This window comes from Pipistrellus kuhlii, unplaced genomic scaffold (assembly GCF_014108245.1).
Source record: "Pipistrellus kuhlii isolate mPipKuh1 unplaced genomic scaffold, mPipKuh1.p scaffold_m20_p_94, whole genome shotgun sequence".
NCBI lineage: Eukaryota > Metazoa > Chordata > Mammalia > Chiroptera > Vespertilionidae > Pipistrellus > Pipistrellus kuhlii.
Window position 1 is genome coordinate 186,734 of NW_023425600.1, and position 24,630 is coordinate 211,363.

At 53.9% G+C, this 24,630-nt stretch overlaps 1 protein-coding gene across 2 annotated transcripts in view; it reads right to left on the reverse strand.

Annotated features, from left to right (window-relative positions):
• The window catches only part of PTPRN2 (protein tyrosine phosphatase receptor type N2), a 326,344-nt gene that overhangs the window by 81,442 nt on the left and 220,272 nt on the right, over nucleotides 1-24,630 (reverse strand). For both annotated transcript variants that reach the window (XM_045578276.1, XM_045578275.1), the window contains exon 12: nucleotides 14,831-15,043. In XM_045578276.1, the coding sequence (XP_045434232.1) occupies nucleotides 14,831-15,043 (213 nt within the window). The remainder of the gene's footprint in view (nucleotides 1-14,830; nucleotides 15,044-24,630) is intronic.

Here is a 24,630-nt window from a genome sequence, read left to right on the forward strand (position 1 = left end):
ATCGTACAACTATGGATGAGGACAATAGGCGGGAGGTAAAGGCAGAGGGTGGAGTGGAATCGGGTGGAAGGGAGCTATGGGGGGAAAAAGGAGAAACAATTGTAATAATCTGAGCAATAAAGATTTATTAAATTAAAAAAAAACAAAACACAAAAAACGGCCCCAAACAGTGGCCGCAGTCAGAGCTATCAGCCCGGTGCTAGCACAGGAAGTGCAGCTCCCCAAGGGCTGGCTGAATCAGATGTGAAACCTGGGGCACGGTGACTGCAGGCATATCTATTGCACAAGACCCACATGTCCATGGCTCCCGCAGGCCGAGGGACAGCTGGGCTCACAGCTTTGAAACACTTTTAAGTCAGGTGCATGAGTCACACAGGAGCAGGCCCACAAGCACACGGGTTCTGCGCAGATTGCCCGGGACCACGGGACAGATGCTAGGAGGCAGCATTGGGGCGAGGGGGATGGATGCTTCTGGAAGGCAGCGTGAGGGCTGCCCTGGGAAGTGTTTGCGGTGGCGCTGCCACTTCGCTCTCTGGGGGGACACGTGGGTCCACCGGCTCCAGGAAGAAGGGGCCATCCACATAGAGGTCAGAGTCAGGTGGCTTCCTCAGAAACAGCCCTTGCTCTCACTCAGAGGCCTGTGCATCCGTCCTACAGAAGGATGCCTGCTCTTTCCTTTAAAGATTCTTGATACCTGGCTGGTGGCTCAGTGGTTAGAGCACCGGTCAGTGCACCAGAAGGTCTCAGGTTTAATTCCTGGTCAAGGGCACATACCTGGGGTGCATGTGGGAGGCAACCAATCAACGTCTCCCTCTCTCTCTCTCTCTCTCTCTCTCTCTCTCTCTCTCTCTCTCAAAAATATCATATCCTCGGGTGAGGATAAACAAAAAATCTCTTCATGTTCCAACACTAACTACCATTCCATCATTCTTAGGGCACTGACCTCTAACCTATCCAACACAACCATCTTTTTCTCTTTCAGAAACTTTGTAAAATGTATCGAGGGACTCCATCACACCCTGTGGAATAGAACAGAATATCAACCTGTTCCGTCTCCCTGGGGCCCCGGGAGAGGGGAGCCGAGGTTCACCCAGAACTCGCTTGTAGTCTTGCATTAGCCAGTGCAGAGGTAGTGATGTACAAACAACACTGAGACGTCACCTCATCTTGTCAGTGCACATGGCGTTTATGGCCGAGCCACTCACACCCAATGATGACCCACCATGACCTGCTAGAAGGAACATCGACATTGTTTGCCAATGCCTGAACTGGCGCTCACCTCTCCCAGAAGCTTGTGCACGGACACCTGGGTGCCCAGACAATCAGGAGATCAAGCGGGGCAAGACGTGCCTGCGGCAGCGGCCAGACCGTGTTGCCGGGCAGGATGCCCCGGCCTGGATGGCCATGCTGCAGTTCATCAGTGGTGGCTGCCCAAGGTGGCAGTGCCGTCCACCGTCCACTGCAACCATCTGATCAAGGCCCAGGTCAGGGTGAGAAAGTCCTTCTTCGGGCCAAGGACATAAACCAGGAAGTGTATAATTTCCTGGCAACTGCAGGTGCCAAGTATGTCGTGGGCTCTCCGGCCTGGCTCTGGAATCATTCACCAGATCATTCTGGAAGACTATGCATATCCTGGGGCTCTTCTGATTGGCACTGATCCCATACCCCAAAGGCGGCGGCCGGGGGCCATCGGCATCAAAGTCGGTGCTGACGCAGCGGACGTCATGGCTGGGTTCCCTGGGAGCTGAAGTGCCCCGGTGACTGGTGTGAAGCTGGCGGGCTCACTTTTGGGTTGGACCTCACCCAAGGTGTGACCTTAAAGGAGGCAGGAATCCTCACAGTGGGAGGTGGCATAGGCACACTGTGGAGCCCCATGGGCCTGGCATGATGACTATCTGCAACCTGAGCGCAGAAATCGGGGCCACACTTCAGTGTTTCCTTATAACCACAGAATGAAGACTTAGCTGAACAAGACAGGCCTAGCTGAGGAGTTCAAGGGTCACCGGTACCTGACCTTGGCTGCCATTGTGACCAAGTGATTGAAATGAACCTTAATGAGCTGAAGCCACTCATCAACAGGCCCTTCACCCCTGATCAGCTCCCTCTGTGGCATAAGTGGGTGCTGTGGCCCAGAAGGAAGGCGGGCCTGTGGACATCAGAGTGGCTCTGATCGGCGGCTGCACCAACTCCAGCTATGAGGACATGGGACATTCGGCAGCTGTGGCCAAGCAGGCACTGGCTCACGGACTCAAGTACAAGTCCCAGTTCACCATCACACCCGCTCTGAGCAGATCCCCACCCCTGAGCGGGCCGGTCTGCACAGGCCTGAGGGATGTGGGTGGCATTGTTCTGGCCAATGCCTGTGCCAGTGGGACAGAAAGGACATCAAGAAGGGGAAGAGGAACACGATCATCACCTCCTACAACAGGAACTGCACAGGTCGCAATGACGTGAGCCCTGAGACCCATGCCTTCATCACATCCCCAGAGACCGTCACAGCCTTGGCCATTGCCGGCAGCCTCAAGTTCAACCCAGAGACTGGCTTCCTGACAGGCAAGGATGGCGAGACGTTCAAGCTGGAGGCTCCCGATGCGGATGAGCTTCCCCACATGAATTTTGACACTGACCCTGGGCAGGGCACTGCCAGGACCCTCCCAAGGATGGCAGTGGCAGCGGGTAGGTGTGAGCCCCACTAGCCAGCGTCTGCAGCTCCTGGAGCCTTGTGACAAAGGGATGACAGAGACCTGGAGGACCTTCAAATCCTTATCAAGGTCAAAGGGAAGCGTACCACTGACCACATCTCAGCTGCTGGCCCCTGGCTCACATTCCATGGGCATCTGGACAACATCTCCAACAAAGTGCTCATTGGTGCCCTCAACATTGAAAATACAAGGCCAACCGTGTGCAGTGCCGTCCCCAGGAGGTTGGTCCTGTCCCTGACACTGCCTGCTACTATAAGAAACATGGCACCCGGCGGGTGGTGATTGGAGATGAGAACTATGGCGAGGGCTCAGGCCGGGAGCATGGCACGAACCCTGAGGGGGTCGGCCATCATCACCAAGAGCTTTGCCAGGACCCATGAAACCAACCTGAAGAAGCAGGGCCTGCTGCCCCTCACCTTTGCTGACCCCGTCGACTACAAGATTCACCCCCTGGACCAGCTGACCATCAGGGCCTGAAGGCCTTTGCCCCTGACAAGCCACTGAAATGCATCATTAAGCATCCCAACTGGACCCAGGTGGCCGTCCTCCTGAACCACGCCTGCAACAAGAGCCAGGTCGAGCGGCCCCACGCTGGCAGTGCCCTCAACGAAACGAAGGAGCTGCCGCAGCAGGTCCCACAGCCCTCAGACTCAGTGCCCGTGTCCCCATGGAGTGCTGCATGTCACCAGAAGCAGATCGAACTGACCCCCCCGGCTTCCTGCACTGCGAGGGCATGGCCAGGCCTCCTGCCTGCCCTCAGCCCGCGGAACGCGTGGTGGGAGGGTGCTAACCTGCCTCCCTGTTTTTAGTCTGGTTCAGGTCCTGAGCACCTCCACGCAGCTGCATTGATTTTAACGACAAGACTCCGAACTAACATTTCTCCCCTGTCTGACCATTTCAACGGTGGCTGAAGGACTTTAAAGAACCTTTTGATCTTGCAAGAAAAATAAGAATCCAAATTCAGTGACTATTAAAAGAAATAAAAAAGAAAGCACTGAGGCAATAAGATATTTTTCCCTGAAATTATTGTTTTAGGTTTGCAATTTATTTTTTAAAACTCCTCAGACACACCTTGAAGCTTGATGGGTCTCAATGCAGCGCAGAACCCCACAAGTCATGGATCCTGATGAACATGCAACCCCTCCATGGTGGACTCTACCACTGGCCCTTAAAAACTCGATCTGGAAAGTTCATGCATGAGCAGGATGTGGACAGCTGGTGGTCAGCTACCTTGCTAGCTAGCCACCTGGAAGCTGATGCAGAGCGCCAAGATCCATTCAGGTCTAGGCTGCCTGCCTATTCTTTCTTGCTGTGTGGGTTCCTAAAAGATCTCTCCCTACTGAGACCTACCAGGGAAACACCTACCTCGATGGAGAGATAAATCAACGCAGGAGAGATACAGCCAGAAAAGAGAGACCATGGGGAGACAAAGAAACAGCCCACAAATGAAAGAAAAGCAGGCATCACCAGAAAAGGAAGTAAACTAGTTAGTGGCAAGCAACCTACCAGAGCAAGAATTCAGAGTAACGATCATAAGATGGCTAAAAAGAATGGAAGACAAATTTGACAATATGAGTAAGACCCAAGAGGAAATGAAGAAAAACCAAGAGGAAATAAAGATGACTCAAGAAGAAATAAAAAATGACATCGCTACTATTAAGAACTCAATAGAAAGCATCAAGAGCAGACTAGAAGAAGCAGAAGACTGCATCAGTGAGGTAGAAGACAAGATGGAAAAAAATACCCAATTAGAGCAGCTTCTAGAAAAAAAAAAAATTAAAAGGCAGGAGGAGAGCCTACGGGAGCTTTAGGACAATGCAAAACAAAACAATATTCGAATAATAGGGGTTCCGGAAGGAAAGAAAACTGAGGTAGACATGGAAAACGTATTTCAAGAAATAATGACAGAAAACTTTCCAGAGATAAAGAAAAAACCCACACAAATCCAAGATGCTCGCAGGGTCCCAAGCAAAATGGATCCCAGAAGACCGACATCAAGACATATTATAATTAAATTGGCAAACACCAACGACAAAGTAAGAATCGTAAAAGCAGCCAGAGACAGACAGAAAGTTACATATAAAGGAACCCCCATCAGAATAACAACTGATTTCTCAACAGAAACTTATCAGGCCAGAAGGGAATGGGATGAAATATACAAACTCATGCAAAGGAAGGGTCTGAATCTAAGAATACTGTACCCAGCAAGGCTATCAATCAAAATTGAAGGTGAGATATAGAATCCAAGATGGCTGCTCGGGTAGGCAACTAGCCGCAGCTGCACACAACAATTTCAACAAAATACAACTAAAATATAAAATGGACATTACCCAGAACTACGGGAAAGTCGATTGACTGGAAATTCTACAACAAGAAGCAAGGAGAAAACCAGAAGGAAGCGCGGAGGAGCTGTAAAAGCCCAAGGTACGGAGACATGTGGCGCGCGTGGAGAGGACAGAGCCGGAGAGGAGGGAGGCCGAGTGCCTGGCTGGCGGTCCCAAGCGGGAAGGAGAGAAAAGCTCCGACTGTTCTGGGCCCAGTTCCAACTGCTCTGAACCCCAATTCTATGCCAGACCCCGGGGACCCAGGCTCATCCCTAGGGAGCAGGGCTGTAAGGCGGGACTCCGGGGAAGCGGCGAAAGGAGGTCCCTGAGGCGCGCACACTGCGCGCAGAGAAGGGCTGGCCGGCTGTGCCGCGGAATTGCCCTGACGGGAAGGAGACTGGGGCTCCAGACTGCTCTGAACGCCACCTCCAATCCCACTACCAACTGAACTGAACCCCAATACCGGACTCATTGGGGGAGAGCATAGACAGTTTAGCAGCAGGCGAAAATCAAGGGCACCTTTCTCTCAGAGGCGCTCGCAACAAGTACTGAAGGACCCTGAGTCTCAGGAGTCGCATAGGGCGGGGCTGACGGAAGCCAAGGCTGTAGGCTCCACCCTGAAACCCCGCCCCATCAGGAAAGCTGCCTTCGAAAATGCCTAAACCAAATAGATCACAAACGAAAGAAATGGAGGACAAAAAGCGACTGGATATAGAGTTCAAAACCACACTTATAAGGTTGTTCAAGAATCTCCTAGAAAAGGCCGATAAAATAAACAAGACCTATGAGGATATGAAAAGGGATCAACTGGAAATAATAAGGGATCAACAAGAAATAAAGAATACGTTGTCTGAAATAAAAAATATTTTATGGAGTCCTAAAAACAGAATGGAAGATCACAAGAATCAAGTCAAAGATTTGGAACATAAAGAGCCAGAAGACACTCCTCCGCAGACGCAAGAAGGCCAGAGAATCCAGAAATTTGAAGATAATGTAAGAAACCTCTGGGACAACTTCAAGCGAACCAACATCAGAATTATGGGGGTCCCAGAAGATGAGAGAGAGCAAGATATCGAAAACATACTAAAAGAAATAGTGACAGAAAACTTCCTTCACCTGGTGAAAGAATTAGACTTACAAGTCCAGGAAGCGCACAGAACTCCAAACAAAGGGAATCCAAAGAAGACCACACCAAGACAAATCATAATTAAAATTCCAAGAGCAAAAGACAAAGAGAGAATATTAAAAGCAGCAAGAGAAAAGCAGGTAGTTACCTATAAAGGAGCACCTATACGATTGTCAGCTGATTTCTCAACAGAAACCATGCAGGCCAGACGGGAATGGCAAGAAATATTCAAGGTGATGAATAGCAAGAACCTACAGCCAAAAATAATCTACCCAGCAAAGCTATCACTCAGAATCGAAGGCCAGATAATAAAATAAAAAAAAGCTAAAGGAGTTCATCACCACCAAACCAGAATTATATTAATTGCTGAAGGGGGTTCTTTTGGAAGAGAAAGTAAATAAAGATAAAAATTATGAACAACAAATACGTAACTATCAACAAGTGAATCTAAAAACCAAGGAAACTAAAAAAAAAAAAAAAATCTGAGGAACAATATTAACTGTTGAATATAATAGAATCAGAGGTATGGAAGGGGAGTGAACTGTTTATTCTTGGGGAAAAGGGGAGAGGGGGATGTGGGAAGAGACTGAACATAAACTGTGCACCTATGGATGAGGACAATGGGGGGTGGGGAAAGGGCAGAGGGTGGGGTGAGAAGGGGGGAAAGGAACATTTGTAATAATATGAACAATAAAAGTTTATTTTAAAAAAATTGAAGGTGAAATCAGGAGCTTCACAGACAAAAAAAGACTAAAGGAATTTATCTCCACCAAACCAGCAATGCAAGAAATGCTAAAGGTTCTGCTGTAAAAATAAAGAAATAGGAAGCGAAGAAGGAACACAGGGGTATAGAATAAAAATGGTGTCAAATGAGTACCTATCATTAATAACATTAAATGTAAATGGTTTAAATGCTCCAATCAAAAGACATAGGGTAACAGATTGGATAAGAAAACAAGACCCATATATCTGTTGTCTACAAGAAACCCACCTCAGAAAAAAAGATGCACACAGACTGAGGGTGAAGGGATGGAAAAAGGTTTTCCAGGCAAATGGAAATGAAAAAAAAAGCTGGGGTAGCAATACTTATATCTGACAAATTAGATCTCAGAGTGAAGGACATAACAAGAGATAATGAAGGCCACTTCATAATACTAAGGGGAGCAATCCAACAAGAAGAAATAACCCTCATAAATATATATGCACCCAATACAGGAGCACCCAAATACATTAAAAAAAAAAAAAACTGCTGGAGGACATTAAGGGAGAGATTAATAGCAATACAATCATAGTAGGAGATTTTAATACCCCACTGTCATCCTTCGACAAATCATTTAAACAAAAAATCAGCAAAGAAATATCAATCCTAAATGACTCACTAGACCAGATGGAATTAATCAACATCTTCAGAACATTCCACCCCAAAGCCACAGAATATACATTCTTCTCAAGTGCACATGGGACATTCTCAAAGATAGACCACATTTTGGGACATAGGCAAAGTCTCTTCAAATTCAAGAAGATAGAAATCATATCAAGCATCTTCTCAGATCATAATGGCATAAAACTGGAAATTAACTACAATAAAAATAATCCAAAGAAATCAAACACATGGAGACTAAACAGCATGCTATTAAACAAGGACTGGGTTACCAGAAAAATCAAGGAAGAAATTAAAAACATCCTGGAAACAAATGACAATGAAAACACAACTATCCAAAATCTATGGGACACAGCAAAAGCAGTTTTGAGAGGGAAGTTCATATCCCTACAAGCCTATTGCAAAAAACTAGAAAAAAATGGTAACAAATAATCTAACTCTACAACTCAAAGAGTTAGAAAAAGAGCAACAAGAAAAGCCCAGTGTAAGCAGAAGGAAGGAAATAACAAAAATTAGAGCAGAGATAAACAACATAGAGACCAAAGAAACAATACATAAGATCAACAAAACCAAGAGCTGGTTCTTTGAAAGGATAAACAAGATAGATGAACCTCTAGCCAGGCCAACCAAGAAACAAAGAGAGTGGACCCAAATAAACAAAATCAGAAATGAAAGAGGTGAAATAACAACAGACCCCGCCGAAATACAAAGGATTGTTACAAAATACTATGAACAACTCTATTCCTACAAACTGAACAACCTGGAGGAAATGGACATATTCCTAGAGAAATACAACCTTCCAAAACTCAAACAGGAAGAATCTGTAAATCTCAATAGAACAGTAACTTAGGAAGAAATTGAAACAGTCATCAAAAAGCTTCCAGCAAACAAAAGCCCAGGGCCAGATGGCTTCACAGGAGAGTTTTACCAAACATTCAAGGAAGAACTAAAACCTATCCTCCTCAGACTATTCCAAAAAATCCAAGAGGAAGGAACACTTCCAAACTCCTTCTATGAAGCCAGCATCACCTTAATACCAAAACCAGATAAAGACAACTCAATGAAAGAGAATTACAGGCCAATATCCCTTATGAACATAGGAGCCAAAATCCTCAACAAAATTCTAGCAAATTGGCTCCAGCAGAGCATCACAAAGATCATACACCACGACCAAGTAGGATTTATTCCAGGAATGCAAGGATGGTACAATATCCACAAATCAATAAACGTGATACATCACATAAACAAATTGAAAGATAAAAATCATATAGTCATATCAATTGATGCAGAAAAAGCATTTGATAAAATCCAACACCCTTTCCTGATAAAAGCTCTCAGCAAGGTGGGAGTACAAGGATCATACCTCAACATAATAAAAGCTATATATGATAAACCCACAGCCAACATCATACTCAATGGGCAAAAACTAAAACCATTCCCTCTAAGAACAGGAACAAGACAGGGTTGCCCCCTCTCACCACTCCTGTTTGATATAGTACTGGAAGTACTAGCCATTGCAATTAGACAAGAAGAGACTATAAAAGGCATCCAAATTGGAAAAGAAGAAGTAAAGTTATCCTTATTTGCAGATGACATGATATTGTACATAAAAAAACCAAAAGACTCCATTAAAAAACTAATTGACTTAATAAATGAATTTGGCAATGTAGCAGGATACAAAATTAACGCCAAGAAATCTATGGCATTTCTATACACCAATAGTGAACTTGCAGAAACAGAGACTAAAAAGGCAATCCCATTTACCATCACACCAAAAAAAATTAAGATAACTTGGAATAAACTTAACTAAGGAGGTAAAAGACCTATACACGGAAAACTACACAACACTGAAAAAAGAGATAGAGGAAGATGTAAGGAGATGGAAGAACATACCATGTTCATGGATTGGTAGAATCAACATCATCAAAATGTCCATACTTCCCAAAGCAATCTATAGGTTCAATGCACTCCCCATTAAAATACCAATGACATATTTCACTGACCTGGAAAGAACTCTCCAAAAGTTCATTTGGAACAACAAAAGACCCCGAATAGCCACAGCAATCCTGAGAAAGAAGAGTAAAGTAGGAGGGATCTCAATACCAGATTTCAAACTGTATTACAAAGCCACTGTTCTCAAAACAGCCTGGTACTGGCACAAGAACAGACATATAGATCAATGGAATAGAATTGAGAACCCAGATATCAACCCAAATCATTATGCTCAGTTAATATTTGACAAAGGAGGCACAAACATACAATGGAGTCAAGACAGTCTCTTCAATAAATGGTGTTGGGAAAATTGGACAGATACATGCAAAAGAATGAAACTGGATAACCAACTTACACCATACACAAAAATAAACTCAAAATGGAAACAGGACTTAAACATAAGATGGGAAACCATAAAAATACTAGAGGCATCCACAGGCAGCAAAATCTCAGACATATGCCAAAAGAACTTCTTCACTGATACTTCTCCTAGGGCAATGGAAGCTAAAGAGAAAAATAAACAAATGGGACTACATCAAAATAAAAAGCTTTTTTACAGCAAAGGAAACCATCAACAAAACAACAATAAAGCCCTCTGTATGGGAGAACATATTTGCAAATGTTACCACTGATAAAGGTTTAATCTCCAATATCTACAGACAGCTTACACAACTTAATAAAAGGAAGATAAATGACCCAATTAAAAAATGGGCAATGGATCTAAATAGAATCTTCTCAAAAGAAGACAGAAGGAAGGCCAAGAGGCACATGAAAATATGCTCAAAGTCACTAATTATCCAAAAAATGCAAATCAAAACAGCAATGCGACAAGTCAGAATGGCCAACATCAACAAATCAACAAATGACAAGTGTTGGTGAGGTTGCAGAGAAAAAGGAACCCTCGTGCATTGCTGGTGGGAATGTAGACTGGTGCAACCACTGTGGAGAACAGTATGGAGCTTCCTCAAAAAACTGAAAATGGAACTCCCATTTGACCCAGTAATCCCACTCCTAGGAATATATCCCAAGAAGCTAGAAACATCAATCAGAAAGAATATATGCACCCCTATGTTCATAGCAGCACAATTTACAATAGCTAGGATTTGGAAACAGCCTAGGTGCCCATCAGCAGATGATTGGATCCAAAAACTATGGTACGTTTACACAGTGGAATATTACGCAGCCATAAAAAAGAAAAAATTCTCATCGTTTGCAGCAACCTGGATGGAATTGGAGAACATCATGCTGAGTGAAACAAGCCAATCAATGAAAGAGAGACACCACATGACCTCACTTATTTATGGATGATAAAGAACATTATAAACTGAAGAACCAAAAGATAGATATAGAGACAGTAAAGCAACAAGCAGACTGTCAAATTACAGCGGGGAGGTTGGGGAGATCTGGGGGAGATAATAGATCAACCGAAGGACTTGTATACATGCATATAAGTACAGCCAATGGACACAAAACTCTAGGGAGGGAGGGTATGTACAGGAGGGGGGGCATTGGTATATGTACAAAAATAATAATTTAATAAAAAAGTATATTCTAAAAAAACAACAACAAAAAACAAACAAACAAACAAAAAAAAACCTCGATCTGAACTGCTGGGGTCCATGTAAACATGAATAGAAAACAGCATTTTAAAAATCTTCACCCAAGGATATGTTTTTGACTTTAGAGAGAAACATTGATCAGTTATGTCCTGTACCCACCACAACCAAAGATCAAACCGGAAACTTAGGCATGTGTCCTGACTGGGAATCGAACCTGCAACATTTTGGTGTATAGGATGACACTTCAACCAACTGAGCCACATGGCCAGGGCAGGAAATAGTGTTTAATATTATTTTTATTGATTGCTTTTATAGAGAGAGAAACATTGATTTGTTGTTCCACTTATTTATGGATTCACTGGTGGAATCTTGTATGTGCCCTGAGCAGGGATTGGCCTCCAGTCTTGGTGTATCTAATCAACTGAGCCACCCGGCCAGGGCCAAAACAGTATTTTTGATTCAAGTTTGTGAATCTGTGGAATCGGAGGGCTGTTTTAGGCCATCATCTATACAATAAAAGCATAATATGCTAATTAGACCAGACATCCTTCCAGACAAAGCCCGGGCTGTGAGGGAAGCCTGGGACCTGGGTGCCAAAGGGAAGCTGGTGCTGGCAGCTGGGGGATGGAAGGCCTACTCTTGCACAAATTTCATGCATTGGGCCTCTAGTCTATCTATACCAATAAAAGAGAAATACGCAAATCGACCGTCACCCTATGACACCCACCAGCCAATCAGGAGTGAGTATGTAAATTAACCCAACAAAGGTGGCGGCAGCCCTGCCCCCCAGCCACTCTGGTCCTCTAGGCAGCATGCATGCAGGTGCAAAGCGGTTGGGTGGGGTGGGGCGAGATGCCTGCTATGATGGGCGGGGGTGGGGAAGAGATGGAGGGAGCTACAGGAGCAGTGCTCTGGCTGGAGCGAAGACTGAAGATGGCACCAGAACAAAAGCTTGGATCCCAGGTGCCGGAGGAAAATGAATGCCAGCAGCCAGGGGAAGGAAAGCCTATTGTATGAATCTTCGTGCAATAGGCTCAATGCAGGAGCTGCCCCCCTGGTGGCCAGTGTGCTCCCATATGGGAGCACTGCTCAGCCAGAAGCTGGGCTCATGGCTGGCAAGTGCAGCAGTGGCGGCGGGAGCCTCTCCTGCCTCTGCAGCATCACTAAGGACCCCTCAGCGAATGTCCAACTGCCGGCTTAGGGTGCAGGCTGGGATGAGGGACCTCTCCACCCCAGTGCATGAATGTTGTGCACCAGGCCTCTAATACATAATAAAAGGCTGATATGCAAATTGACTAAAAGGTAGAACTACTGGTCACTATGACATATATTGACCACCAGGGGGCAGATGCTCCACACAGGAGCTGCCCCCTGGTGGTCAGTGCACTCCAGGCTCATGGATGGTGAGCACAATGGTGGTGGTGGCAGCCCATTCCTAAGCCATCAGTTGGACATCCCCTGAGGGCTCCAGGACTGAAAGAGAGCACAGTTCGGGCTTAGGGACCCCAACCCTGAGGGCACAAATTTCGTGCACTGGCCTCTAGTTTCATATAAAGGATTTGAGCATCTGTGCATATTGGTGTTGGGGGTAGGGCTGGAACCAATTCCCTGTGGGTACTGAAGGACAACTGAAGTTTTGGGGGAGTCAAAAGTTATATGTGGATTTTTTTACAGCATGGATGCCCCAAGTCCTGTGTTGTTTGGGGTTTACCATAGACTATGTGAGTTCTTGATACATGACTCCCGTAAGTTTAGAACCAAAATCATGAAATCTGTCACCTCATTTGCTGATCCTGCTCTGCCAATCAACCAAAATAGCATCACAGCCCAACCTGGCCTGTTCTCCAGCAAACAGTCCATGTCGCTGGGACCTCAGGGTGTTCCCTGAAAGGGATTTTGTAGCGATTTCAACCCTCAGCCACCAGAAACACCTTTACAACAACTTCATCTCTAAATTTCCCTAGATCGTATTTCTAAAGGAAAAAAATTATTAATCTGGATTGAAGAAAGGCACACATTTCATTTATTGTCTGTTCTTATTAAACAAACCAGGCTCATTATAGAATCAATATCAACTTAACCACCCTGGCCCTGAGAAGAGTGAAAGGTCACTCTGAGAAATCCAAACACTTTTCCTGCTGGAAGGGCCAGATTTTAATCACAGATACTATTAATTAGGGCTGTCATTGGGATTTTTTTAATTATCACAAACTCAGTTCTAAGTATGCATTTTCAACCTGCATTTTGGTCAAAATTAGCCTTTTCTGCATGCGAGCCCAAGCTTTCCATTCTATCAATATTTTATATTTGAATTTCAAAGTATATCAAAGGACGTCAGGCTCTCTAATGGCTGCCCGCACGCGCTCCGCGGAGAGCGCTGTGTGATCATTTATTTATGTCCAAGCAGGAGGCCCGGAGGAGCTGTGCCCTCTATGGACGCTCTGCTCCACAGGCTCGGGTGAATTCCCAGTGGCTGATGTGACATCTTTGCCAGGCTCCTTCAAACGCCATTCTTCTTTTGCTTTCATGCAGAGCTGCACGGGTGACGGAAGCTCCCCCCCCCCCACACACACATCCAAGTGGCCATTTCATTATAAGACTGAGGTGACCAGGCTGTGACCCCTCCAGGAAACCAGAGCGCTCTCCATTCAGACCGCACCAAGAGTCTTGAAATGGGAAGAAGCCACCTCCTGGCCACTCAGCCTAGACATTTTATAGCTCCAGCTGCTCTGCCTGGGAGGGCCCTGGCACGCAGAGAGCTCGGAGGGCCCTTGAAGGGCAGGGGCCGGGAGCCTTTCCCTGTGACTCTGATGACAGGAGAATAGTAACTAGCACACAGGGTTGTAACATAGGTCGTGTTGTTTATAAGGCTTATTACACATCACAGTCATGTGATTAGAGAAAACGCAGACTCATCCCATGGGAGAAAACCTTTGCCAAGTCTATCCTGATTAGACGTTTAAATGAAGATTCAGTAAGTCACTGTCTCACGTGGGGAACACACTGGGAGCAGAAGGATATTTTATGTTAAAAGAAATCAGATGTCCTAAGTTGTCTATATTCTGGGCTTGCACTGATGCTCAGCCAGGAGGCTCAGCTCCTCACAGGACGTGACTGAGTGTGGCCGTGGACACGGTACAGTTTCTGGAATGTCTGTGAACTTGTGCAGGTCCGCTGGGTCTGCACCTGCCTTCCTGGTCCGCACTGGCGCCCGATGTGCCCGCGCCAGCGTCGCTTGCTCCTTTTCACCGTTAGGCCCCACTTTATCCAAATCAGAGCAGCGTGCCGACGGGATGGGCACACAAAACACCCAGGACATCTTCAAACACCCACACCCCAATCTATCTTGCAATTCTGGCATTTCCCATTAACATTTCCCCATAAGTGGCCAAATGGAGGAAGGTGCCAGATGAACATGTGTCATGTATTGTGCTTTTTGCCACGTTTCTAATGAGCTCCCCACTTTCCCGGCTAAAGCGAGACTATCTAAGAACAAGCATGCATGCATGCAGAGCCTGACAGCCAAGGTTTCGAGGTAATTACCAAAATGCTAAAAGGTGTCAAACTGTCCTCAGAAAGGTGCCTAGGAATGAAAACTGTGGGCGGGCGTGTGGGGGGTGGTGGTGAGTGAGGCCATGTGTGTGACCTGTCTGTTCACAGCGCTGGGCGGGCCGGGCACGTTACCCGTTACCCGGTGGGCGCGGGGGGGGGGGGGGGGGGGGGCAGCGCTGGCGGTGGGCCGTTACCTGGTAGGCTGCGGTGGCGTCGGGGCCCGGGTCGCCCGCCAGGCCCCGGAGCTTCTCCCTGAGCCGACGGTGAGAGTCGTGGCGCAGGCAGTAGATGACCCCCGAGGCCAGCAGAACGCCCAGGATGGCCGCGATGGACAGCAGCGTGAGCACCAGGAACTTGGTGGAGTCCTCCTGCTCCGCGGGCCGAGGTGGGGGCTGGAGCTTGCTCTTCTGTGGACCAGGAGAGAAGCCTGTTAGTCCCTAAGGAGGCCCCCACACGTCCCTGTCCACCCAGCCCCAAAGGCGCACCAGGAGGGGCGCCGCCCTTCAGCAGACGGTGGTGGAGGCAGTCATTGGCTGGTGCCTTCCGGCCACTGGTCAGATTTAACAAAACGCAGCGCTTGGTGCCTGGAGCACGTCTTTTGAACAGGTGGTTGGGGATACAGCCTCCCCGAGTGCACCCCTCCTCAGCCCACCCCTCCCCCCCAGCCTGCAGCCCGGGGCACAGCGGAGGTGGGGGTCCTGGGGCTGCGTGGTGTCCTGCCGGGGCCCCTCGCCGCGCCCACCCGTCTCCGCAGGCTTCCCGGGGGTGGGGCGGCCTGAGGCTCCGGGCAGGGCAGGGTCGGGACCGGGCCGGGCTTGGGAGAGCCGAAGGCCTCCGCTCTCAGTTTTTTGGGGTCCTTTCCGTATATCCCACTGGTCTCCACGCAGACCCGCCAGGAGCCGGGGGTCGCCCGCTCCTCCGGGAGGCAGGGGACATCGGCCACCCGCACCCCGGACCACAGGCATCGCCCGAGCCGGCGCCCCCTCCTCCGAGAGCAGCCCGCCCGCTCCGGCCCCCCAGCCCCGGCCCCGGCCCCCCGGGCCCCCGGCCCCCCAGCCCCGACCCCGGCCCCCCCGGGCCCCCGGCCAGGCCGCCCGGACCCCCGGACCCCCGGCTCCGGCTCCCCGGCCCCGCCCCCCCCCCCCCCCGGCCCCGGCTCCCCGGCCCCCCCCACCCCGCCAGGCCGCCCGCCGTGCCGCCTGGGCGGGAGGGCCGCTCCGCGTTAGCCGTTACCTCCACTGCGGCCGCGGGGATCAGCCGCGGGAGGAGCCGCCGGGAGGAGCCAGGGAAAACGCGGGGAAGAGGAAGGTCCCAAAAGGGAAGGTCCCGGGCTCTGGGGCGATGCGGCGGGATGGGCTCCGGGCGGCCGGGGCAGCCGGCTGGTCCCAGAGGAGGAGGGAGCGGCCTTCCCCCTCCGCCCCCGCCAGCCGCGCAGCTGAGCCAAGCATGTCCACGCCCCCCCCCCCCCCCCCCGGCCCTGCGCCCTCCCTGACGCCCCCTCCTCGAGGGGCGCAGCCGGCAGCGCGAGGAGCGGGTGGCCGATGGGGAGGTGGGTGTCCGGGACTCCCTCCCCCTGGACGGGGACGCCCCGATGCCCCGGGTGGTCAGGCGGGGGCCGGGCGGTCAGGGCGGGACCGGACTGGGCCGGGCTCGGGTGGGACCTGCGCCCCAGGAGGAGGTCCGAATGACACCGGGGGGCGGCCCCACCTGGCAGCTCGGAGGGGTGGGGGGACGGGCCTGGGCAGAGAGCCCGATGGCAACAAAGAGGCACGGGGCACGCGCGGGGCGCCGTGCTCCCCACCCACCGCTCCCTGCGCAGGCGACGGGGACCCGGCGGTGCCCCTGGGTCCCGCCCGGGCGTCGGAGGAGCCACGCAGAGCCGCTGGCTGCGCCCAGACGAGGGCTCCTGACGCCCCCCCTCCCGCCCCCAGGCGCGAGGGGCCGGCGCGGTGAGGGGCGGGACGGGGCCCGGTGTGGGCGGATGAGCCCCTGCACCCGCCCACGCGGACCGAGGCCCCGGCCTGCCGGCCCTTGGAGGGCACAGGGCTGTGCCTGCCCCGCCCGGGAGCCCGGTGAGCGCGGGAGCCGCCCGCGGGCGGCCAGTCCTCTTGGCGGGTCCTGGTCCTGGGAAGCCGCGTCACCGCAGCGTGGGCAGCGGAGGGCTCTCGTGCCCTGAATTTGCCCAAAGAAAAACGTCAGGAAGAGCCACTGCCCGAGCCCAGGCCCCCCGCCGTCCTCCCGCTCCCCGCGCCAGCGGGCCAGCGGAGTGGCTGGAGGGGAGGCGGGGCGGCGGGAGGGGGCGCCCCCCAGCCCTCTTTCTGTGGTCCCGGCCCCCCGCGGCCTGTGCTGCGCTGTCGGGAAGAGACAGGGTGACAAAGGGCCCCCTACCTACAGCGGCCCACCAGCAAAGAGCCCCTCCCGCACCGCAGGGTAGCCAGGCTGGGGACGCTGGACACGGGGCCTCCGGCGGCCGATGTGACAGTGGGAGCCGCTGCTGAGGGACAGCAGGACCTGCAGGTCCCACCTGTCTGACCCCAGGCAGGACCGGCCTGGCTGGGAACCTTCTGTTGCACTGGGTGGTCTGCGGAAGCTCAGGGGAAACCGGAAGAGTGACCCTGGGTCCCCAATGGTTCCAACGTCCTGCCTCTCCTGCCTGGTGCGTGCCCAGGCTCAGGAAGGAGTACTGTTGGCTGCAAGTCAGGTCTTAAGAACCCCGGAAGGAACAAACATTTACAGAAATTCGTTTTTTTAATTAAAGAGTGTGAATCCCTCCTTGGCATAGTGATTGAGTTTCAATAACTTTATGATTATTTATTTCTTTTCATGGAGTTAAAAAACAAAATACTTCAAACTCCTACTAACCAGGAGCTTGAGGAGAAGACGTGAGTCTGCTAACAGCGTCACTGAGATTGATCCAACTCCAGTCCAAGTGCGATGTGGGGGCCCTGCTCCCCAAGGCTGAGCTACTTGAAAGGCAGGTGCTCCCTGCAATCTCGCCCCGCACTGAGCGCTGCAGAGTGCCCACAACTAATTAGAGGCATCTTGCCAGTCTTGACTTGAAATTGAAAGAAAATAATGTTTAAATATTTATGACTTTGACATTTACAGTAGGGAGTCTTTTAAAAGCGGAGCAGCTCCTGTGCAGAGGCAGCTGGCTTTGCTGGAGTTTGGAGCAGGGTCAGAGGAAGGAGCAAGACCGGAGAGAAAGGCTGGGCCACGGGAGCACGGGTCTGGGGGTCTGGAGCCCTGGGCAGAGGAGACGCAGACAAGCACGTAGCTAACGCTGAGGTGCAGGAAAAGCATGGCATCTAAAAGAAGCGGAATAACTAAGTCAGCTTTACATCAGAGGCACACTCTGCTGTCTTCTCCCACTTGACCACCTCCCCTGCAGCTCCCTGAATTTAGAATTAAAGTACTGCAAATGCTGTGACTCACATGGACGTGAGCAGAGACCATTGGAGCAGTTGCTCTTAAAGATTAGGATCTACAGATACTGTCCTGACCTAGTTAAACTATTTGATTTGTGTTCAGAAGCAAAGGTACACGAGCTTCCCTCACATTATCTTCTGAGCAATTTATGGCAAAATATCCTCAAAAAATAGTTTTAGCTGTCCGTGTGGTAAGTTTAAAAGAAAAGAAGCAAGACAAAAAAAGAACATTCTATATCCAAACATGGCTGTGAGAACTGAGGGAGCAACATAAATAGGAAACTTTATGGTAACAAATATTTGTCGAAAGGTAGCAAAATGTAGCATTTCCCCAGGCTGTGGTAACCAGCTAACAAGAACAGTCTATATCTAAGTAAGTGACTTCAGTTTTGAAACACATTTGTATAGAAACAAATGGACACAGGTATTCAGTTTCATTAATATTGAACTTCCAAAATCATAGACTGTTCCTTTTGCTTCGTTTCTAAGGAATCTGCTTTGCAAACCCAGCCTTAGCACTCTTGCTTTTCTGTAACTCGAAGCCCACTGCCCTTGAATATTTAGAAATTTGTTTTAGACTCTGCTCATGAGTTGCTATAACAAATCTGTTTTTGGTTTCCCAGATGAATCATCTTAGAATTATTTGGGAATTTCATGCTACATTTACAAAAACACATTTACTAAAATATAGTAACTATTACTTTAAAGCTAATAAAAAATTTTAAAGTTGTCAACCCATGGGGATGACCAACTTAAAAATATGAGAGGGGGTTGTCTTAAACATTTTAAAGTATTTTTTAAAGCTGTTAACTGAACTATTTTAAATTTGGAATTTGCCACAGAATTCTAATAAATGAGAGAAGCCAGGCAGAAATAATCATGTATTAATTCTCTGCATTACAGAATCTTTCCAGAAGCTATTATCAGCGAGAGGCACCGGGCTGGAGTCAGGGTGGGAGAAGCCTTTGTGCAGCTGAAAGCTATTGTTCCCTGCGGACGAAATTGTACTTGCTAATCTGCCATTCAAGTATCAAAAAGAAAAGGCCTATCTGGGCCAAAGAAAGGACTCCAAGGAATCATTATTCTTACAAACAAACTTTAATGAAATAGGTGGGTGCGCTGTTTAACAGGCGGTTAGGAGGAGGCACAACGGTAAACACAAAAGATAGTGGGGTCCCCTGGCCTCCTCCCGGCCCCAAGCCCAGCGCTGGGGAGCCTCTGAACATCAGGGGAGGTGTAAGGGTTTACCTTAGAAGGGGACACTCCCCCTGTGAACTGGTGTTTAGTGGAGCTGAATAAACACCAAATGGTCTCAGCTGAGGAGAGCCCTAAGTGTGAGAGTGTGTGTGTGTGTGTGTGTGTGTGTGTGTGTGTGTGTGTGTTGGGGGGGAGGGGGCGCGGAGAAGACCGCCAGCCCTCAGTGCGGGGGGGGGGGGGGGGGGGGGGGGGGGGGGGGGGGCTCCAGCTGCCTCTGGGCTCCCAGGCCTGCGCCCAGCACACCCCACTCTGGGAGGAGTGCTCTCCGAAGCTGCGCAGGTTTGGGGTTCTCCATTCGGGCCTCGCTGAGGCCACCAGGGGTCCTAAAGATTCGCCTGCCTGTGCCCCGCAGGGCTCCCCTGGGACTCGGGGCGCAGACGGAGCGCAGGGCCCTTGAGGCTCCCCCACCGGCCACAGGCGCCGGCTCCCTGGCCTCCCGGACTCTCTCAGGGTCCTGCAGGGTCTGAGGGCAGGCCCGGCGCTGGCACAAAGGGGCAAAGGGCTGGGAGCGGAGTCTTCTGGGCAGCGGGGTTCCAAGGCTTCAGCCCCCTCCCCGCGGGACAAAACCCCAGCCAGGCCTCCACACCATCCAGCAGCAGCCCCAGGGCGCGGGCCCACGACTCCAACACGCCCCGTTGCCCCACTCAGCGGCCTGGCTCCTCTGCCCTCCCGAACGGGCCACCCCTCCAAACGGGCCACCCCTCCCCAACGGGCCACCCCTCCCCAGAGCCAAGCGGTTGGCGGCAGGTCCCTGGGCGGACGAAGCTCGGCCGCACACCCGCAGCTCCCAGCTCGAGTCTGAATCCGGGGAGCGCTGGCCGGGCGGAGGCCGGGGCAGCTCTGCCCTTGACCCGGGCGGAGGAGGCGCCAGCGAGAGGCACCGCTGTGCGAGGACTTAGCCCTCGGACCGCGCGGGGGAGGACGGGCAGCGGCTGGAGCGAGGCCGGGAGCGGCAGTCCTCCTCGCCCTCCGGGGTGCGGACGGTGAGCGGGCGCGGGGCTGTGGACCCCCCTCCACCCCCGCAGAGGCCCCTCAGCGCTGCGAGGACGGAGAAGGGCGGGAGGCGCTCGAACAGCCCATCTGCCCGGGATCCACCGATTTGGTCCCGGGACCGGCTCCCACCGGGCGGCTCCCAGGCCGGGAAGGAGGGTCCCTCCTTCAAACAGCTGGCGCCGGGGGAAGTTTCTCTTTCTAGCCCGCCTCACCGGTCTGTTTGGGGGGAGGGGGGGCTCGGCGACAGGCTCACTCTCCCACCGCTGCCCGGGAGCTCTTCCTGCGCGGCCGCCCCGTGCCCAGCCCAGCCGAGTCAGGGGGGCAAAGAGCGCCCCAAAATGTTCTAAGGGGCAATGTCTGCAGGACGCTCCTCTCCATTCTGGCTCTCACCCTGTCCTCGCGGCCCCCCTCACCGCCCCCCCTCCAAGGCCTGAAGTGCCCCAGTGGCTGAGGAAAGAGGTCGGGGGCATCGTCCTCAGCCCAATCCGCGGTCTCCGGGGCCGCTGGGGCTCGCGCACCTCTCACCCCTCCCAACCTTTGCGCCCAATAAGAGCTGCCACCCACCGGACCACCGTTCGTGCCACCCACACCCACATGGAATGACCTCCGACGCAGACCTCCCTCCTGCCACGCAGAGCCACCGACAGGCAGCCCGCTGCGAGTGGGAGTCAGCCCTGAACGCGGCTCTGACGCCCAAGCGCGCCCCCCCCCCCCCATGGGCACCTCCACCTTTCCAGGCTCCCCTTCTTGGCCTATGACCGGCGGCCCCTCCCTCCCTCCCGCTACCACGGGCCCCTCCGCTCTCTCTACAGCCCACGGGCCCGCCTGGGCCGGCGCCCTGGTTACCTGCAGCGGGGCCGGGCCGGCGCCCAGGCCGGAGGAGGGTGGGTGCGCTGCGGGCCGGGCGGCCCGGGGGCGCCGGGGCCGCGGGTGGCGGCAGTGCCATCGCCAAGGCCAGCTCAGTCCCAGGCTGGAGCGGCGGTGCGCGCCGTCCGGCCTCCGACCACAAACTTCTCGGGAGGCCGCAGACAAAGGTGCCGCGCAGCTCCGGCGGCGGCGGGGGCGGCGGCTCCGAGCCGCGGGCCCCGCAGCTCCTCACGGCTCCGCCGGCGCGCTCCGCCCGGCCCGGCGCAGTGAGGAGCGGGGCGGGGGCGGAGAGGGCGCCGCGGGTCCGGGCGGGGCGGCCCCGCAGGGCCACCGGCGCCCGCAGCTCCATCCCGCTCCGCCGCCCCGCCTTATACCCGCCCGGCGCGCACCCGGCCGGCGGCGGCGCGGCTCGCGGCCCGGCCACCGGTTGCTATAGAGACCCCCCCCCCCCCACGTGTTGCTGACAGCAATTGGCTAAGGGGCCGCGGCTCTCCGTACACCGTCTCCCGCCCGAGACCATGAATGGACCTGGGCCGTGTCAGTCATCCGTACTGCTCGCGGGGGGGCCTTCGCCTTTCCTTTCTTTCCATCCTTTCTCCCTCCCGTCCTTCGACTCGCACTTCATTGCGGGCAAGTTCAGGGTGGCGCCAGGGGAGGGGGCCAGCGAGCCGCCTCGCCCACCTGCCCTGCTGTGACCTCCCCTGCGGGAGGGGTGGGGGCGTCCAACCCTTTGCCGGGGAAAAGCCGCCGCACCCCGCTCCTCGAGCTGGATTTCCCTCGTGGCCGCGGGCCTCTGCCCCTTCCCGGTGGCAGCACAGGCTGGAGCAGCGCGCACACGCCCGGTGTCCCCGACCCGCTGTGAAAACACTCAGTCCCAGGTCCCACTCCGCGCACAAGGCGCCTCCGTCCCGGGAACTACCGAGGGCCTCGCCGCCCTTCGGGCCGGCGCGCAGCCCCGAACGCCGGGCAGCGGCGAAAGCGGAGGGTGAAGCTGTGCCCTCGCTCCCCGGGTCCTGGCCCCGCGGGCGGAGACACAGAATGGGGGACCGGGCCAAGCTTTTCGTCTTCGAAGCTCCCGAGCTCCCTGCGCCCCGCGCGGTCCGCGCCGCGAGTCTCGGGACGGCCTGGCCGATGGCCCAGTGGTTGGTGTCCTGAGGTCGCGCTCCCGCTCCCCTTCTCCCCCTCCCTCCCTCCCCAAACCCCAGAGCCCCGTTTCAGCCCAGGTTGGGCACCCTGGCGCGCGGACCCCCGCCGAGCAGTGGGGAGTGGAGAGCTGAACCCACATCTGTGCGCACAAAGCGCCCGCGCGGCCACAGCTGCAGGAACAAGGGGAGGAAGAAAGGCGCGGGCCTCACAAGCAGATGACAGTCTGCGCGGGCTCTTTAGTCTCTCCTTTTCTGGAAACCCTGGCGCCCTCCTCCCAGCCCCCTCCCCTCCGCCTCCCATTGTCCCCGCGCTCCGGACAGCTGGAGGCAGTGGCCCCTCCTAACCTGTCGCCCCTCGGGTCCCACCCCGCGGTCTCGTCTGCTCGGCCCCCGCAGGGCAAACCCCGAGTCTCGTCCCCCCCTCCCCCCCCCCCCACCCCCCGCCCCGCCAGCCGGACCTGGCGGAGCGTGCCCGCTCCCCTCCCCCCTCCCTTTCACTCCCCTGCCCCGGACCTGCCGCAGCGCCCCTCCTGGAAGCCGAGGCCCCAAACGCCGGTTCGGCCTGGGGTGGGGGTGGGGGGCAGGTCGCCCAGGGACGCGTGTGAGTGCCTGCCAAGTGCTCGCCGAGTCCACCTGCCCTGAGGACAGGCTCCTCGCCAAGGCCCAGGCCGAGGTCCTCTTCTGGTGGGTGTGGGGGGCCCCTGGACCTGGTGGGCCGCGCTCCGGGGCAGGCCTGCTGGTCGCCTTGCTCGGCTTTGAGAAGCGCGGGGGAGGTCCAAGTGGGGTCTGCGGGTCCTTGGGGTCCTCACCCTACAGCACCTGCCGCACACCCAGGCGGTGGGAGAGGAAGGCCGCTCCCTGCGCCCCGCACCAGGCCAGGGCCTGTCGACCCTGCAAACCTGCTCAGGGCGGCGCCGCGGTCTCCCCTCCTCCCGCGAGCTGGGCCTCCTCAAAGGGCGCGGATTCCCACCCGCCCACGCCAGCGTTGCCCCCAGCCATGCTCTGAGGGACCTCCTGCGGCAAAGACTCCAGTGGCAGTGGTTCCTGCCCCTCCCTGCCCCGCTCTTCGCCCTGGAGTACCAAGGTGGGGAAGGAGGAGAGGGGTAGGCAGGGGTGCAGAGGGGGAGGGACCGGCCCGGAGGCCCCCCCCGCCCCAGGGCCGGGAGAAGAGGGAAGAAGGCGGAGGGAGGAGGCAGGCAGGGAGGGAGGCAGGGAGGGAGGGAGGCCGCCCCTCAGCCTTGTTAGTAACCAGCTTCTCCTTAGCAACCGCCTGCGCTAGTGCTCCCGCCTGTGTGCATATGTGTGAGTGTGTGTGTGCCTGTGTGTGTGCCTGTGTGTGTGTGTGTGTGTGTGTGTGTGTGTGCCTGGTTCGCCAGTGGTGCGTGGGACCTGTACCCCCCAGTCCTGGGTGGGGTCACAGTACTCAGGAGGAAGGGAAGTCCCTGCCAAGACAGGACCAGCCTCTGAGAAGGGGGGGGGGCTGCCTTAGGTTTGGGGACACCCGGCTGGACACAAGGTGGGGGTGGGGGGGACCTGCCCTGGGGCGTTGGAGCACCAGGCGGCTTGCTGTGGGCCCACCTGCAGGGTCCTAGGGACCTGGGACATCAGGGGGGTGGAGGTGGGGGTGTCTTTACCACCATCCAGCATCCCCTGGTGGAGAGGCCTCTGCAGCCTCGCCTCCATCTCAAGTCCTCACCCCCTCCAGGCAAACGTGGGGGTGGGGACAGGGCGGCAGGTCAGGCTGCCTGGCTTTCTCCTGCAGAAGGAAACCAGGCCGGCACCTCACCATGCAGGTGCAGCTAGTGCCTGGGAGCCTGCAGGTGGCAGGGCCAGTCCCCAAGATGCCACCAGGGCCACCTCCCTGCTGCCACGCCCACCATGTGCGTGACCCCCCTTTCTTACCTCCACCTCTAGGAGCCACTGCCAGTGTGAGCACCTGCTCAGCTGGCAGGGTGAGGCCCAGGGCGCCCAGGTTGCCTGTCTGCCTGGCCAGCCACTCAGACTCCGAGGCGGTGTGGACCCCACATGGCCACCCCGACTCTAGGGCAGAGTGAGGAGGACCTGCCCTTGCCCAGGGGTCCTGGGGAGACACAGGGAAAGCTGGGCACAGACCAGACGTGGAGCCTCAGGCTGGACAGACTATTCTGCTTTCCCTACAGACATGACTTGAATGAAAGCAAATAAATAAAAAGGTGACTTTAGTTTAGCTAATTTCTCAGCTGCCCCAAGGCTTTTCCTTTCCAGCGCCAAAGCCCACACCCTAACTGACTCCAAACCAGAGGCCTGGCTGCCTCCTAGTGTCTG